At 34.2% G+C, this 18542-nt stretch overlaps 1 protein-coding gene across 10 annotated transcripts in view; it reads right to left on the bottom strand.

The window, feature by feature from the left end:
- Positions 1 to 13857: 13857 nt before the first annotated feature.
- The window catches only part of LOC105214552 (protein encore), a 55961-nt gene continuing 51276 nt past the window's right edge, over positions 13858 to 18542 (bottom strand). For all 10 annotated transcript variants that reach the window (XM_011188047.3, XM_029039652.2, XM_011188096.3 and 7 more), the window contains 3 exons: positions 16290 to 18415; positions 15910 to 16009; positions 13858 to 15840 (listed from right to left, as the gene is read on the bottom strand). In XM_011188047.3, the coding sequence (XP_011186349.2) occupies positions 15776 to 15840; positions 15910 to 16009; positions 16290 to 18415 (2291 nt within the window). In that variant the 3' untranslated portion in view covers positions 13858 to 15775. The remainder of the gene's footprint in view (positions 15841 to 15909; positions 16010 to 16289; positions 18416 to 18542) is intronic.

The following is an 18542-nucleotide window of genomic DNA, read 5'->3' as shown; positions in this document are numbered from 1 at the left end:
CGGCAGATCGAGTTTCAAGACGAGTTCTTGAGTGAACGGCGCGCAATGGTAGTGGCACTCTGTCAAAATAACGGAGCAGAGCAACCGGCAAAGGTATGACTCGGCTGCTAGTAGCCGGCCAGTCAAGCTAACAAGCACACACACCCTTGCACATACATACACACACACATATGTGCATCATGGAGGGCGCGAGCGTATTTTACTATTGTTGTACGTTAAGCCAATTCCGCCAACAACAACAATGCATATATAAGGGGCTGACAAAAGTTATAAAAACTGGCTGTAAGGCATACCCACACAGCTTCCACCATTGCAGGCACCACCAACACTACAGCGATCACCGTTACAGCAAGCCAGCAATAAGCATGTGTGTGTGTGTGAGAGTAAAATGTTTTATTTTTTATTTTCACTCATTTTTCTTATTAGCAGTTGGGCAGTTGGTCCAACTGGTTTGCAACATACAGCCTTAGGCACCCTGTATCGCAAGTGAAGTTTAGTGTTGGGGTATGGTGATTGGTTGCCATGGCGGCCAATACCGGTAACGCCCCTTGAAGTGCCAATGATACACACTCAGAGAGATTTGAGCACTTCTTGCAGTCTAATTTTTTCCAATTGAGCGCGAGCATTTGTGCGCATGGCGCGCGTGTTTTTCCAAAGCATTTGTAAATGAGTGTATGTGAGTATATTCATTATACATTTCGCCCATTTTGAGTGTGAGCTGCATTAGAAGCAACTCAATGAGTGCTTTTATTTGTTTATGTGATGTTGAGCGCATTGTATGCGCCGGCGCGTGCCAAAACCACTCTTTGCTACAGTCACAACAACAAAAAGATTACATTTAGTGGTAGCAGGTGGCGCTCAACTACTCAGCTGCTGCATGTGAGCGTGTGGGTTGTGTGGTGTTGCAAACGCCCTCTTTTTTCTTCCAATTCCGTCAGCGTGAAGAAGTACGCGCGTTGCCTGCCAGTTGCTAGCGCAAACTCATTTGGCGCGTGTTGGAGTGAGTTAGCAACAGTTGCAATTGATAAGAGTGTAGTAAATTTGTTATCTGCAAGCGTTTAGTGAGGCGTATAAAAATCGGCACAGCAATGGAGTCCGAACGGCACAGATACATCGCGGTCGCGTAGCGGATGCAATGGCGCACTTCTTCACTTACTTGCTTCGAGACTCTTGTAAGCGCTTCGCTGGCAGTCGTTAGTTGGACAAGTTGCTTACAAGATTTTTAAGCGTTTGAATTTTTTATAATTTTCTTATTTTTAATGCTTACTTTATTTCCAATTTTTTTGTTCTAACAGTTATAGTGGCTGCAGTAGCGTTTTTAACACATTGATCTAAACACTTGTGTTTGTGTGTGTGTGTATAGCTTAGCGCCGCCCAGCTAACTCCAGTGCCGTTTAACTATAAGTGCAGATTGTAAAACATATCTACATATATAGAGTAGAAACAATATTCTCGTGTTCTTAAAGTGAACTTTCGTTTAATTTATTTTATTTTTTGCAAATATTCTTACTTCTTCGATATTTTTCTAAGTTAAACTCATTTCCTTTTTAATGCTTTGTTAGAAAGAGAGTGAAATATAGTGTTGTTCTTGCTTTGTTTGTCGCTCTCACTTGTGTAGCAAATGGTGTGAACGGGTTAAAAAAGTAGCACTTTAAGCTGTCTGGCTTTCACACATATACACACATACATGTGTATCTGTGTACATACCTATAACCTAGTGCGCTTAAAGGCATAATGAGACTGCCTTCGCACCTCTCACTTGTGTGATGTTGTATTTTTGTTTTTTGTACTTAGCTAACACACAGTGTGACTTTAAGTGGCGTTTGACTATTTCTGTACTTACTGTTGTTGTATATTATTTTGCTGTTGGCTTAGTTGTTCGTTTAATGCTTGTTGCTTCCTCTTTAAAGGGTTACTGCGTCAACACTTACAAGTTACTTGATAATACGTACTTGTCTAGGTATGTATGTGTCTTTCAGTAAAGCTATATTAGAGATAAATCTAAATTTTTTTTATCTAAAACTTTAACTATGTAGACTTTTATAGAAAGGTTTAAATTTTTGAGAAATATGCGGAATGTCGTAAGAAATTTTTACTTTCTGAGTATTAAACAAAATTTCAATTTATTTAAAATAAATAAAAAATTTTAAATTTAAAAAAAGGTTTAATTAAAAAAAAGAATATATATATAAACACACACATAAGAAGCACGATTGATTTGGGATTTCGAATAAATATGATATGGTAATGCAATAAATATCTAATTCTGAGATATAGTATGAATATGTCTATGGAGGTATCGGTTTGTACATTATTGATTCTTCAAAAAATATTTGATATTATTATTTATCTGAAAATATTTCAGAGGCTTAGGGTATACTGATTGTTTTCTGTTAGTACAACTTAATCGAAATTTAGTACAATTAAATAAAAAAATAAAAATAACATAATTTTAGACTTGATGGGAGCTGCAAAAAAAAATCAACTAACAGAACTATTGTTTCATCTTATAAAGAGAAAAAGCTTTTCTACTCTTTTAAGATGTGTAGTTGCTATTTTATTTTATTTTTTTTTTATTTTATATTTTATTATTTTTATTTATTATTTTATCTACTATTTAAATGATATAAATAATAATCTATGACTAAATGCTATAATATTGAATAGTAAAATAAATTATTCTACTAACAGTCTAACTTTTTTATAATATTTCTCATTTTATTAAACCAAAATATTTCATAAAAAACATATTTTTTTGTCCAAAATCAATTCAAATAAAACTAAACGTGTAACCGGAAATTGAAATTTATTACGCTAATACCCCAACTCAACTACCGTCGAACAGCAGCCAAACCAATTGACTATTGATTTCTTTTAATCCAAGTATGAATAATGTTCGACATGTTTGGTGACATTTTAAATTTATGCGGGAAAATTTTATTTAAAGCTCATTTGCATTTACAACAAGCGCAGGTCGGCAAAGAAGAAACAAGGAGAACACACACACGCGCATGCTTATAAATATATACACACAAACATGCATACATATATATGAAGTGATTTAAGTCAATGTAGGATTTCAGAGTTGGCACAGAAGACACAAGAAAGGTAAAAATAAAAATAAAAGACAGTGTCAACACCAAAGCGCAAAAAGACCTCCAGCGTAGTTCTTTAACTGTACATGCATATAAATTTATTTTTATGACTGAAAATCGTATGTATTTGAACATTAAAACATTTTTTATTGGAAATAAACAAAAATTTAATAACATCTCTAAATGGTCTTAACTTCATTTTGGTTTTATGGAACTAGTACTTGATACAAAGTCAATCGTGAAAGATGACGAATTTTCAATTTCTAAAATTTTTCATAATTTTAGTTTCTAGAAAAACAAAAAAAAGTTATTTTTATTTCTAATTTCAATTTTTAAGAACCTTTTTCAAACATCGTGACTATAAGGATAAGTGAAATGGAAGGAATTAATATGGCGTAATGGCTTATATGGAGGCAAGAATCCACACCACAATATTTACTAAAATTCCAGAAGTATTTCAAAATTATGTCGAACAAATACCAAGCATCATCATCAATTTGCTACCCAATATATTTGCCCCAAAACATTCTAAAGCAACAACGCAATTGAATAATTCAAATGAAAAGCCAACAAAAGGTGAGTAAAAAGACCGAATGGCATTTATATGCTATAATTTAGGGAAAAGTGTCACTATGTCACAATTTAAGAGTCTCAATGCTGTCTCGTTGCAGCGGTGTAACCACACAAGCGCATACAGAATGCCACACATCCACATGAGCGCTTGAAGTGAACATAAAGTAGGCGTAAACCCGCATTGTCTGCGCTTGCTTTCCACCCGATAAGCGGACAGACGGGCATTTTAACTAACTAGTTGACGGTTTGTACCGAACACTTGTTGCAGCCATCGACCGCTGGCTACCGACCGACTGAACTAGCCGGCGCACCTGATCTGATCCTTTTTTCTACAACTACATTTGTATCTACTTTATATGTACCTTTTTAAATATTACCCTAAACACATGGGGAAGGAGCTAAGTTCGGTTGACCCAAAGCAACAGCAGCCGCGACAGCATTCAGCACTTGTCGGAGTCACTGAGGATGCGCTTGTTTTTTATTGTTGTTTTTTTGGTAGTTGGAGGTGATGAAGGCATTTTTGGTTAACTCGCTCTCTGTATCTGATTATACATCCCCTTATAATTTGCTGTTGTTGTTGCTACAGCAGCTATTCTATGTTTATGTCAGTAAGGTATGTATGTTGGTTGAAAGGTCAGCAGGTTCAAAGGTAGCTTGAAGTCAAGACACACACACATATGAGAACTAGCACACGTGCATATCTTTGTATGTATGGATGTGCGCATTGGCATCACAGCATGTGCAGCATTCTTTCTTTTGTGCCGCAGTAATACCTGTGGTTTATGTGCCACATTCTACTCCCTTTTCATCTGTTTAACCTTTGTCTTTTGTAGATATTTCTTATTGATATATTTTATCTATTACTTGCTTACTTACATGCAATCAGCGAATAAATTAAGCCATCGTTTTCTTGCTAACGGCGCTTCCTTGAGCACTTGCGGCAGCATTTAATGATGGATTTTTGTGTTTTGTATGTGTGTATGTATGTATAGATATAATTGCTATTTTTATTTATTTATTTTCACAAGATTTATGTGTTTAGCTTTCGGGCGCTATGATCAAGTATGAGTATGAGTATATACGTGAGTATATACTTATTGGATATATTGCCTTGAAAGTTGATTTGAAGATGAAGTTTTGTGGTCACGGCCATTTTTAAATTTGTGAATGAAAATTTTCTCAATAACTAAGAGGGAGTTACATGAATACTATCTTAATGATTATGTGTGAACTAAGGAAGTTCGACTCATTAAATGTAATCATCAAAACGAAAAAATCTTGATTTTATTTTTGAGAAATACGATTACAGAATTTTTAAAAATTACATATTAAAATTAGAATATTATTCTAAAAATAATTTATAAAATAAAATTGTAAAATATTTATGTAAACTTATTTAAATAGATAACTAAACTTTTTTCAGTGATCAATCAGAGAGTTAAAAAATGTTTTATTGAGTATAAAAGGTTTGTGAAACATGTGAAACAAATTCAAAATTAAAAATTAAAAATATAAATACTATTTTTAGTACCGATTCTGACTAAAATCATACTAATTTATTCAATTTAATTTCATTAAAATTTCTCAATTATTAGATATGATAGATTCGATCAGGCGAAAATCATTTTATTGGGTACACATATATGGACTAGACCAAGGTTTGGATCGGTTTAATCTACCACCAAAGAATGAAAATATGTTTACCCAGTTTTATTAATATTATGATCGATAATATGGTATAAATTTAAATAAACCGAATTTTTTTAATATCAAATCTTACAATTATCAGAAAATCTCCAACAAATATCTCCTAGAATTTCTCATTTCCATTATAGTTTCATAAATATGACTTAAAGAAAAAAATCTATTAAATTTCGTCATAAAAAAATTCCGCAACAATCTCCGTTTGATGAAGACATTAAAATACATCATATATGAAACAAGTATAAATCAGAAGAAAAAAGTGCATAACACACCGCCTTAAAAATCAATAAAACATACACGAAGCTTTTTTTCTGCCAATTCGACACGTTATTGGTTTCGAAATGAGCGCTACCAATTCCAACTTATTAGAAATTAATCACAATATTTTATGAGCAAAAAAATATTTTTACCGCTTTGACTGATGTGTTAAATTGGGATCTGGGGATCTGTGTAATAACCGAAAAAACGCAACATACCACTGCAAAATGGTTTTTATAGCCATAAAATATGAGCAATAATTTTTCATTGTTCCACTGATGAGACTTGAGAAACACACAGGCATTTGCTATATACATATCTATATATAAATGTATGTGTATAAGTAGACAAGCATATGTCCAAAGCATCACTTGCTGTTCGCGGTAATTCATTTCGCCATTGCCGCTCATCTCATTTTTGACTTATAACACCGACTAATTGCCTGACAGCTAGCTAAGGCAAGCAGCCAGCCAGTCTAAGTCTTATGGGTCTAACTACGAGAGCCACAAAAAAAAAATGAAAAGGAAATATTACCTGCTGCAGAGTATTTTTTCTTCACTATTTACTCGTGTGTGTATGCGTGTGCCTTGCACCTTCCTGAACACACGAGCATGTTACCGCAATAAAGATGTTTAGCCAAGTGACGTTTTGATGGCTCAATTCCCATAAATAATCTGCACTCGAACATTTGTACTGTAGTTTTTTCTGTAGTTGTTGCTGTTGTTGTTGTGGTTGTTGGTAATATGTTTTGTTGTTCGCTTGTTCTCCTCGTGGCACTGCATAATAATTCAATTTTTCAGCTTAGCGCCCCACGAATTGTTTCGGCTTTGGGCATTTTTTTCTGTGTGTGTTGTTGTTTTATATACATATTTTTTTATTTCTTTGGCAATGGCTCATTTGGATTGCTCTTTTGGGGGCAACTTATGTTTGTATTTCCCAGCATAAGCTCCACATATCACGCCAAAGCAGGCATTAAACATATTTTTTCTTTCAAATATTGACTTGGTGTATTACTTTTATGAGGGCCTCCAGCCCTTGCAGGCAACACGCACATTCATCACACAATACCTTGTAGCTATTTAGCGGTAAATAAGTGTTTGTATGTGTGTGTTTAAGTGCATATGGGATGGGCGTTTAGTAGGCTTTGGGCCAGAATGCTGCTCATTGGTTTGATAGCAATATTTGTTATTGTTGTTGTTGTTGGAGTTAATAAAAACGCCTTGAATTGGAAATTTTTGAATGTGTGTGTGTATTGCCTAATAAAAAGTAAAAAAAAATATTAATTTTAAATAAATAAAATAAGAAAAAAATATCTTCAAAAGTAGCACATGTTGCATTCAAAAATAAATTTCAAATAAATTGGCAATATGTCTAAAACAGACTCAGAGGCAGTAATAAATTCTGTCACATACATATTTAAATACTTACATACAAACCACATTTACATTGTTGCCTAATGCGTTTTCATTGGCTCGTAAATCATTCGCTCGCATACATATAACATCAATTTGCCATGTTTACGTGCGTTTTTATTGTTGCTGTTGCTTTTATTGTAGTGTTGTAGCATTTTTTTATATTTACTTAACGACTTTGGCATATACATACTTACTTATACAATACATTAATATATATTTTTTTCTTGTTATATTTCTTATTTAGTCATACATTTGGCTGTTAGCTATTTGTCTGATGTTATCTTTTATTTTATATGCCTAATTGGACGTCATAATTTGTCAGTCAACCGTCTCAATTACTGTTTATACGGTTGTTTATTGAATGGGTCACATGAGCGCCAATACATACTTACACAAATGTTCAAATATTTGGCTAGCAAGGTATGCATGGAAATATTAAATATTTTTAAGGATGTTTGTTTGGTTTATATGTAGATATATTTTTATGTAAATATATAAAAACATATGTATACTAGAGTTTATTTGTGAAAATATTTTGACCTTGAAATGACTGACCAAGAGAGATCACAAAGAGACTGAAATCGATATTATTATTATGGTTGTGTTGTTACAACGATTATGTAGATCCTGGCCTAAATTTAATTGTCATCGAGATCAATTTCCACAACAGCCAGTTCTACGACCGAAGTTGACCCAACATTTTTTCAAGCCAAATACTCTTATTTCGACTATTTGACACTGTTTGGATCTGTAAGTTTTAAATTTAGTTGCTCATGCGTAAATGGTTTCTAAAAATTTATGTTATATAGGCCCACTATATTAATTATTTTATAGGAACATACATACTTAATTCTATCAAAAATTAAAATATTGATCAATTTCGTGAAATTTTGGGGAGTGAATTACCACAATATATGTATCAAGTTTAGCTAGGTTATGTTACGTTTAAGTTGGTATTGAAGTTATCTATTGCAGAATTGAAGATGCAGTTGTACTTCCCTAATTCGAATAACCATATTCCACAAAAAAACGACCAGTTAGAGACTTCGAGTTATGGTAGGTAATTTGTAGGAAATTTGACTTTTATTGGCAATTCAAGAGTTCGAGTTATGAAGAACTTCGGGTTAAGGAAGCTCAACTGTAAATATGATTCAAAATAGCGTTCTATAAGAAGTAGTCGGGATATGGTTTGAATTTGGGTAATCAATACGAGGTGTGTTAAAAAACTAACAGTAATTTTCGTTTTAGGAAAAAAATATTTATTCATTCGTCTATATTATGCCTCGTGCCAATATTTCTTGTAATCGTCGGAACACTTCTAAAACTAAATTTTCGGCATACCTGTTGGCACTTTCTGCGATTTCTCGTCTGCTTCTAAAGCATGGGTTTCTACAACATCTCAAGAATATTATTCAAAATTTTCAAGTCGATCCGAAGAATAGTTTCGGAGATACAGACTTTGGAAGGTGTGCGCTCCACGATAGTATTATTGTTACTTAAAACATTAAACGTGTTTTACTCGGAACCGTGTTTTCAAAGTCGAAACTACTCGTCTCGAAAACTACTCAATCGATCTTGATGAAATTTTGCATAAGTGTTCGAAATACAATTTACTCGTGCTTGAACGAAGGATTTAATTTTTTTTTTTCAATTACAACTATTAAAAAAAAAGTTAAGCAAATTTGACCGAAATTTTTATTTTTTTTGAAAATAGTCTGCCGAAATTCCAATTTTTACTTTTTTTGTTTTTGTTTTTTTCATTTTGGATGATCCTGTCAGGAGTTATGCTGACAAAGCGGACGCACCTTTTTTTTCCGAGGGGTCACCGAAAATGACGTCACAATGGAGGAGTTTAATTTTTTTTTTTAATTTCAGAAATTATGCTTTAAATATGTATGTATAAGACAGAAAAAAGTTTTAATTAAATAAATAATTTTTATATAAAAAAATATTGAAAATAGGCCTGTTTTTACCCGACAAAACCCCTTAAGGCTCTCACACATATGTCGATATATTCTTGCGTCAATGCAACAACAACTTTGAGATTCAATCTACACTTTTATAGCATGCTTATAGGCGTACAAAAATGTCTTTGCAAATTGATGTCAATAAATAGTTAATTGACAAGGACTTTTCATTTAATGGGAGCAAGTTTGTATGAAATTACTTTTTGTTAAACATTTCTGTTATTATCTAGCATCAAAAGTAGCAAAATATAAGAAATATGCGAACAAATTAACAAAATTTAAAACCGCTTTGAATATCTTTTTTTAATAGTCTTCCCATTATGTCTAAAACAATTTAAATGTGATAAATCATTTTCCCAAATATATTTTATATTGAATTATTCACTTTTGACTTGAAGAAGTTGTAAAATTTTAACAAACTTACCTCAGTAGGAGAGATTAAAAGCACTCTGGACACACTGAAAAAGTGTGGTCAAAGCTACGAATAACGATGAAATTATTGTTCAAAATCATACCAAATCACTTAAAAGGTAATTTTAGCAAATAACGGTTATTCAGTGAATTAAACAAAATTCGTAAACATATTATTAATTATTTATCAAAATAAAGTAATATTCAACACATAATGAAACTTTAGTTTACCTTCCTATTGAGCGTTGATCTATTAAAAATCATTACATTCGCTTCTATTCCACTCCTTTCTTCATCGCATAGAAATCAAACGCCATTTAAAATTCACTTAATTAATATGTATATATATTTTTATCTCTCTAGTGTATATAAATTAAAATAAATAAATACATTATATTTAATATTAATATTTTTTTAGATATTTTTTTTTTTAAATTCTTTATGCTTTTCATGTAATAATATTTACCTTTTTATAATTAATTGTCATTACGTGTTTTTTTGTTTTCCTTTCTTTGTTTGTATTATGTATAGCTTTAATTGCATACTTCTGCACTAGCATTATTATGCTGAGTATTTTTCATATTTAATTTTTTATTTATTACTCATCATTATATTGTTGTTAAGTTTTTATGCATTACACTACGCTAATGAGATGATTCCCTTTATTTCTCACATTAGTTCAGTTATGCTTTATTATGATTTCCCACCGGTTTTATAACGGTATTTTTTTATTTTAATTTTTTATTTTTAATTGTTATTGCAGTTATGTAATTGTGTGTATATGTACTTGATTTAGGTTCTTATATACGACAAGTAGTATGTACTCATATGTATATGTATGTGTGTATAAGTCCAGCGATTTCTTTCCTACACTTTCCGTTACTTTGTTGCTAATTTATTTATAATACTTTTTTCACCTTTTTTCAACATTTTCGCCTCTCTTTCTCTTAGTTGCTTGCATTTGTATAATATTAGTGCAAATTGTTATTGCTCTCCCTCCATCCTTCCAACTACATTGTACATACATACATTCCTCAATCACTTAATAACTTATTGAATAGCTACAATATTTAGGTTTATTTGTTATTTTTTTATTGTTAATTAGATAGTTAGATGAAGTTTAATAAATTAACAGAGAAATTTAGTTAATTAACGAGAACAAAAACAGAAAAGTGCTAACAGTGTGGAATAATATATATATATATTATTTTCGATTTGCGTATGTGTTTGTAGTAACTTATCGCGCAGTCACACACCCACAGGACGACCTTTGTTTGTATGCATGTGTATGTGTTCATCTCTCATTCGTTAGTTAGAGTGTGTGTGTCTAACAATCACTGCCATTTTGTTGAAACTTCCGTTAGTATCCAGCCATTTTGTTTGGATAGGCAGTTTTTTGTTTGGTTCGTTTGTGGAAGGCCCTCAGGGTGTCGAAGGCATTGGATCCCTATATTTTGTGATTTTTCTTTTCTGCTTTTTCACTGCCAACATTATCAGTTATTGATTTAACGGTAACTTAAAATTGGCTATGGTTGCATTTTGATTTCTGTTCGGTTCAACTCACTCGCTCTCTTTCTTACTCTCTCTCTCTCTCTTTAACGCTTATTTACTCATTAACGTTTTGTTGCTGTTGCTTCTAATTTTTTGTATTGCTCGTAGTTTTGTATGGCAAATTGTCATAAGAATCGTAAATTGTTTAGAAGTAGAAGTTACAGTAGTTAATTGAAAGATTATCGAGAAAAATGTGTGTACTGTTACTATGTATTGTTCGTTAGTTAGAAATTCGGTAAGCTTACGTTCCACATATGTATGGTTTATTGACTTCGTATATGTATGTATACTGTATTATGTACTATATGCTATAACTTTCATATAAGAGTTAAAATCATCATTATGGAATTTTGTATTTGTTGCCTTTCGGTTCGTATGATATTAATAACTGATATCATAGTTCATTTGTTGTTTTTTTTTTGTGTTTCTATTTTTCGCTATACGTGTTCCACTAGTGTTCCTTTCTATATTCCCATACATTTCGAGTTGTTTGCTCGCAATATTGTACATACATACATTTTAACTATTTATATAAACATATTCTACATATGTACTTGGCTTTATAGATAGTACGTGTATGTAAATTATTGTATTTACACTTAGACATACAAATATTATGTACAATGTATACATATATACATTATACAATAATTTATGGAGGATTTGGTAGGGGTAATAAAAAAGTGATTCAGTTCGAAAAAATAATATTTAAATTTTTTTTTTACAAGGCTCTAATGCTTATTCATAGTTTGAATTTTTAATTTTGAAATAATGGAATTTAGAAGGTTTGAGAGGTGTTTTTGAAGTCTAGATATCATGTTTAAGTCTTAAAGCGCCTAAAAGTATGCTTTAATATAGCGAACAAATTATAAAACATTTTTTTTTCAGTTTTAATATGGATACATTTTTAGATTATGGTATGGATAAATAGAGTTTTTTAACCAAAAATTTAGAAAAAACAGATATTGCCAATAGAAAAAAAAATTCTTAAATTCTAAAAAAAAAATATTTTTTTAGATTATAATGGGCCTAATCATTGAATCCGCAGCGAATTCGATTTCGATACGATAACGATTTTCGATCGAAAATGTTCATGCAATCATTGATTCCGTCGATAAACTGCTTTACCACAAAGTGAGAACGTAAAACTGTTTTATCAACCATCATCGACAAATTTGATAAAGGGTCTGTGCTTTTTGCTTTGCTCAAAAAAAAATTAAAATTGACCTTTAACTATTGTGAAATTTCTTCCAAAAAAATATTTAATTCGCCTGAGGATCTTTGAGAAAATTCTTTCGCTATTTCGAGGGAGCAACTTTATATCGCTTTTAAACATCATTAATTTATTTTTGTTTGTCTGTTTTTGTCTATTGTCTCTAAAATACCCATTTAAAACATAATTTAGTCCGTCATCAGTAATTATTTCATAAAAACTTCCAAATGGTTTATTTCTTTTACATTTCCGCAACTCATTCACCAACGGATAGTTTTCGACCATAATTTTCGATATTGCGGATTCAATGATTTCGTAATTAGCGACATCTATTAGCCGAGGAAAGTATTTTTCCGAGTCGGTAAGTGAGTTCAATGTTATCGTAAATTTTATTTTTGATACGGTTTCAATGATTCCGACGTGAAAATTTTCGATCGAATCGATTCAACAATAAATAGTTTCTTTTCAACAACTTGACAAAAATAGAAATTTCCTCGAGTAAAAACAATAAGAAACCAATAAATCAGGTATTTAAGTTTTTCAGGTGTCTAAAACTCAAAAAATAAAATCACAACTCAACAGTCCCACGCCAAATTTTGCGTGATTGCTTCTACAAAGATAGTATATAATGCAGTAAAACAACCGGATTAAGCGTAGAAAGTGTAAATTTAATAACTCGAAGTTCTCCATAACTCGAACTCTTGAATTGGCAATAGAAGTCAAATTTCATATAAATTATATTCCGTTTCGAGTTAGAGAAGTTCGCCTGAAAATATAATACTACAAATATAATTCAATTTAATTACAAAATGTGTGTGTGTTTTTGTTTTCCAATATTAATAGTTTATTTAAATAAATTCCATATCAATAAACATAAATAATAATAATAACATATTCACTAATATTGGACTTTCATTGTATTTTTGTTTCTTTTCTTTTTTTGTTTTTTTTTTTTTATTTAATATATATACTATTGCATATATATATTTATATATTAAATAATTATTTATATATAATTTTAATTAATATAAATAAAGTATATAGCTTAGATAGTAAACTATACGAGTATGTGTGTGTAGCTGTCGGGTTAGCCGATTTGTAAACGTATAATTGCGTCAGCGGTCGGTTTCGAGCTATTTCCAATTGTTGTTGTTGTTAAACTAAAAACAAAAAATGCTAAGCAGTCAAGTCAAAAATTTCAGTTGCAAAAAAAAAAAATAAATAAATAAACCAATTGTATACACAAGCACAGCGCACTTTCGGGCGTAATTAATGAATGGCGGCAGGCATTACCAGCGCAAACGGCAGTTTTGCTAAATATAGTCTATCACTTTTTGTTTTCGAAACTATGAAAAATTTTTAGAATTTGAATACATTTAAGTTTTTTTTTTTTGTTTTAATTTAATGAATATAACTTTCAAAGTTTTTTTTTTAAGATTTTTAAGATTTGTTTTTTTTCTTGTTTTCCATATGCCAGATGTGTAAAATTCTTAATAATAATATGTATTTAGTTAGAAAACAATCTATAAGCTAGTAATTTTGTTTTGAATAGAATTTTATTGTTCTCAACGCGTTTACTGTACATTTATTAAAGCTTTCGTACAACTTACGAACCGCTGCACAGGCAAGACCTGCCGTTGTAGCTTTTTTAAGCGCTACTTGTATGAAGACTATTGCTGCAGCCTGTCGTGCGCTGCTTGTTTTTCGTGTTTTTCTTTTTTCAAATTTAATTCAATATTTTTTTTAAATTTAATTAATGAATTTCGTTTGCGATTTGTCTGTGTGTTTGTTGTAGAAAATTATGCATATTGTTTGTGTTGTTTGTGTCGTAGTAGTTGTAGTCAGCCGATATAGATACATATGTGCTATGAATTTTGTATTATATTGTAATTTTTTGCTCTTCGTTTTTTAAATTTAATTTAGTACACGTTTTCGTCTTTCATTATTCACTAGTTGTTTACACTGCTGCTTCTTCTCTTCTTCTTCTTTTATGTAAGTCTACCTTTAGGATTATTATTATTATTATAATGTATAGTAAAATTGTTTACATACTATAAAATTATTATTACTTTATCGTGTAATTATATTATATATATATATATATGTATGTATATATATAAATGAATATATATTGTTTAAAAAGACACTGACTGTTTGACTGACTGCTGCAGTTGAATTGGCATCGTTTTCAGTGGTTGCACCACTCGGTTGCTGTCGTGCATATGAATCTGCGCTTAGTAGGAGTTCAAAAATTTTAAATTTAAGCGTTACATGAGAGATTTTTGTTAATATTTTAAATAAATATGTTTTGAAAAATATAAGTTTTACTTTTAAATTAAACAATTTTTACAAAAACATAAAAATTATTAGTATAATTTATTTTTGAAAAAAAAAATTTAAATTTTACTTCGGAATTTAGTGAATTTTTTTTTTACAAAAAAATAGAAAAATAATATTATTTTATTTTACTTACTATAATTTATTTTTAAATAAAAAATTAAATTTTAATTCGAAATTTAATGAATTTTTTTACAAAAAAATAATTAATATTGATTTTTGTTTTAATAAAAATTTTTAAACAGAAATTAAGCAAGCAAACTAAAAAACAAAATTTGAAAATTAAAAATAAATTGGAAAATTGAAAAAAAAAAAATTGAAAATTAAAAAAAATCTAAATTGCTAACTCTTAAAAATCACAAAAACAAATATAAAGTTGAACGCTTAAATTCTCCCTTACACACGCGCACACTTTACCATTTGCGCTGCCAACTTGCAACTCAAGTCAGTCTCTTTCTATGTGTGTCATTTTATGTTTTTCTTATTACTTTTATTTTTAGCTATGGATTCGTGTTTTTGCTACCTTGTATTCGTTTTTGCGTGTTTGTATGTTTGTATGTATTTATGGTTTATTTATATTTTTTGCATCTTTCAGCAATGGCACGACATATTTCAGTATACGATGTACTCCATTTCGAATTCTTTACCGTTATGCTTGTGGAAGATTCTTAGTTTGTATGATGCATTTGCTTTTGTATTGGCTATTGGCTTTTGAAGTTTGTCTTTTGTTGTTTTCTCTTTCGTGATTTCCTCTTTGTGTATATCAATTTGTCAAAATTGTGTATGATTGTTTTCGTAATTTTTCTTTTTTGCTTTGTTTTTGTAAAATGGCCCGGAAAATATTTTTCAAAATTTCGCTTCTCTGTTTTATTGCAGCTAAACAATTAATTTTTGTTGTTGTTTTTTGTCACGAATTGCCTTTTGCTGTTTGTCGAATTTTTCTTGTTTGCTTTTGCTTTTCTTCTTCTTCTCCTCTATCTGCTGCTACTGTATGTATATTACTTTGTCTTATGTCTTTGTTTTTGTTTTTCACTAATATGCTCATTTATGTTTAAATTATTGTTTATCTACGCATATGTTTCACTAGGTTAGGGAATTTTTTTTTTTTTTTGTTTTTAACTTAAACTTAGTTTTAGGTTTTGGTATAGCGTCATCGTTTTCATATATCCCTCCAGTTCAGTAGCTTGCGGCATGGTGGCTTCGAACACTGCACTGATTTACTGTTTTTGTTGTTGTTGTTGCTGACAGTGTTTAGCGTGGCCGATTGCCTTTGTAGTTGGGATTCGGATGACGTCCTTGCGTATGTCGTGGAGCAGCTGAAAAAAAGTTATCGGTTTTTGAAAATTAGGTTTGATTTCGTTATTGCATAGAAGGTGTGGACTCACCTGGTATCATCATGGTTGGATACATGCCAGCTACGGGCGCCATTGCAGGCCGCAACTCGGTTGAGGGCGATCGGCGACTGTTCGGTAGAGCAACTGAGGGCTGAAAGTAGAAAAGGAAGTTTGTTTTAGTAAGGAGCTTTTGCTTCTCGAAGCCAGTTCAGAGGGTCTAGGTGATGAAAAATGGCTTTTGGACTATTATTTAGCATTTTACTAGAGTACTCTAGTGTATTAACGGTTTTAACTGAGGTTCCAAATCATATAATTGGCGTTTACGCCTTCGCCGGGGTGTTTGTTCGGGATTTACACTACCACTTCTGCACAACCAAACCTCACTTCTTACACTCTATTTTTTATAAACCATTTATGTCGTATTAACTTACATGCGCATAATACGTCTGGCCGTATTTGATGTAGACACCCGATGCACCTGGTTGATAAGCGCTCAGCAGCGGTTGGTGATGCGCGACGCTCGCCGCTACGGCAGCAGCTGCTGCATTCGCCACCTCCGCCGCAGCCGCGCCACCTAAGACCGCCGCTGTAGTGGCTTGCTGTGTGCCCGCAAGACCGGCTGCCGTGCCGCCAGCAGCAGCGGCGGCCGCCACCATACCGCCATGTTGCAGTTGTGGTGGAATGTGTGCGCCACGCGCCGATGTAATGTACAATGGCGTGCCAGTTGCGGTCGCAACTGCCTGATGATCACCACCGCCGACCATACCGCCACTGGCTAAGCCGATGCCAGTGTTTATGTAGCCGCCCGTTGCTGTGGCGGCATAGCAATTGGGCGTATTGGCACCACCACCACCGCCGCCGCCGCTAGAACCGACTATGCTATTCGGCGATGTGTTGTTGCTATTGTCGTTGCTGCTGGAGTTGCCAGTGCCTGGCGAGTTGCGTTGTGAGCCGCTGCGCCTGTATTCATAGGCGACACCGCTACCCTTCTGACGGAAGGTGGCGGCTCCGGCATTCAAGCGAATTGGTGGCTTGGCATCGGATGGCGAGTGGCTGTGGTGTACGTGATATCCGCTGTTGTTGTTGCTATTTACGCCAGACATACCCGGTCCGCCACCGTAACTGGGTGGCCCGCTGAGCAGTGGTGTTTGTGGCTTATCACCGCCACCGCCGCGTTTATTCATGCCATGCGGACGTGAGCCTTGGTAACCGCCGCTATTCGGTGAGGCACGCGTATCGTTATTGCCGCCCAACAAAGGCGGTTTGCCATTTGCTGTGCCATTATAGGATGTGGAGTTCTGACGACTCAATGAATTGCTTGGATACGCTGGCGGTTTTTTGCTGCCACTCATGTTTGAGTTGCTGTTGCGCTTTTCGTGTGGCACGTACGAATTGCCATGTGGACTGCTCATGAGCGTTGCGCCGCCATCTCCACCACCGCTGACCGGGTAGTATTGCGGTGTGGAACTGCCACTGTAGCCACCATTGTTGTTTCCGCCATTTGAGTTCATAATGGGCGGTGTGGAGAAGAGTGGTGGATTGCGCTGTGCTGTTTGAGTAGGTACAGAGTGTGGCGTGCTGGGCGCTGATTGTGAAGCGCTACCACCGCCGCTGTAGGCGGGCGTCACGTTATTTGAACTGTTCGCACCGGTTGGTGTGGGATGCGAGATGGCCGTCAGTGTGCTGGGATCGACAATCGGTATGGCAGCTGGTCCAGGCGTGTGTACGGCGGAGCTGCCGTGTGTGGGATGTGCGGCAGCTGTAATGGGCGGGTGATGAGCATAGAATGGGGTGATCACAGCATTTGTTGGTTGTGCATGCGCTGCAGCGCCAGCCATGCCGGCCGCGGCTATTTGTGGTGCAGCCGTTGGTGGGGCGCCTGGTGCGTGTACTGGTGGTGTGCCGGCGGCAACATTTGCGGCAGCGGGCGCATATGGAAAGATATTCGCATGCAGTAGGGTCGCATGTTGAGGCAGCGTATACATGGCTGTGGCTGGTGGCGCTCCATTGCCAACATTGAGATCGGTTGTTGTATTCACTGCTGCAGCTGCCGCCGCGGCTGCGGCACTACCTGGTGCCGGCGCCAGTGTGAGTGTGGGCACTGCGTGTCCCAATTGATATGTGGTAGTTGCACTGCCGTTATTTGGGATAGCTGCCGTTACTAGTTGATGACCGCTGCTCTGGTGATTGGCGTAATGCGAAGATGTCGGTCGCTTGACACGCCCCGTACCGAAATACGTTGTACCACTATGTGTCTGATAACTGTTCGTGGACGCCGATGTATTCACAACGTGATGACCACCACCACCGACATTACTGCCGCCATTACCTAAAGCCCCAACGGTGGTGTTCGACGGCGGTCCAGCCGCCGCCGTAGCTGCTACAAGGCCATTCGCGATGCTGATACCGCTAGTGATGTGTGGACCGGCCACGGGCTGGGCGGTTGCTGTTGTGGGTGGTTGTGGCTGTGGCGGTGCTGGTAGGAGGGACGTTGCGGCGACAGCGTTCGTAAGCGCTTGTTGTGGCACATAGTATGTCATCGGTTGACCCCAGTAGCCTGAAAGAAAATTTAGAATAGATTATCTTACTGATATTTGCGGATCTTGCGGATATTTGGCATTAAAAATATAAAAGCTCTTCTTTATATTTACTGTTATTTCTACATCCACATATTTCTTTATCTT

Source organism: Zeugodacus cucurbitae, chromosome 4 (assembly GCF_028554725.1).
Source record: "Zeugodacus cucurbitae isolate PBARC_wt_2022May chromosome 4, idZeuCucr1.2, whole genome shotgun sequence".
In the NCBI taxonomy this organism is placed as follows: domain Eukaryota; kingdom Metazoa; phylum Arthropoda; class Insecta; order Diptera; family Tephritidae; genus Zeugodacus; species Zeugodacus cucurbitae.
Note: the sequence above shows the minus strand (reverse complement) of the source record. Positions and strands in the feature narration are given on the sequence as shown.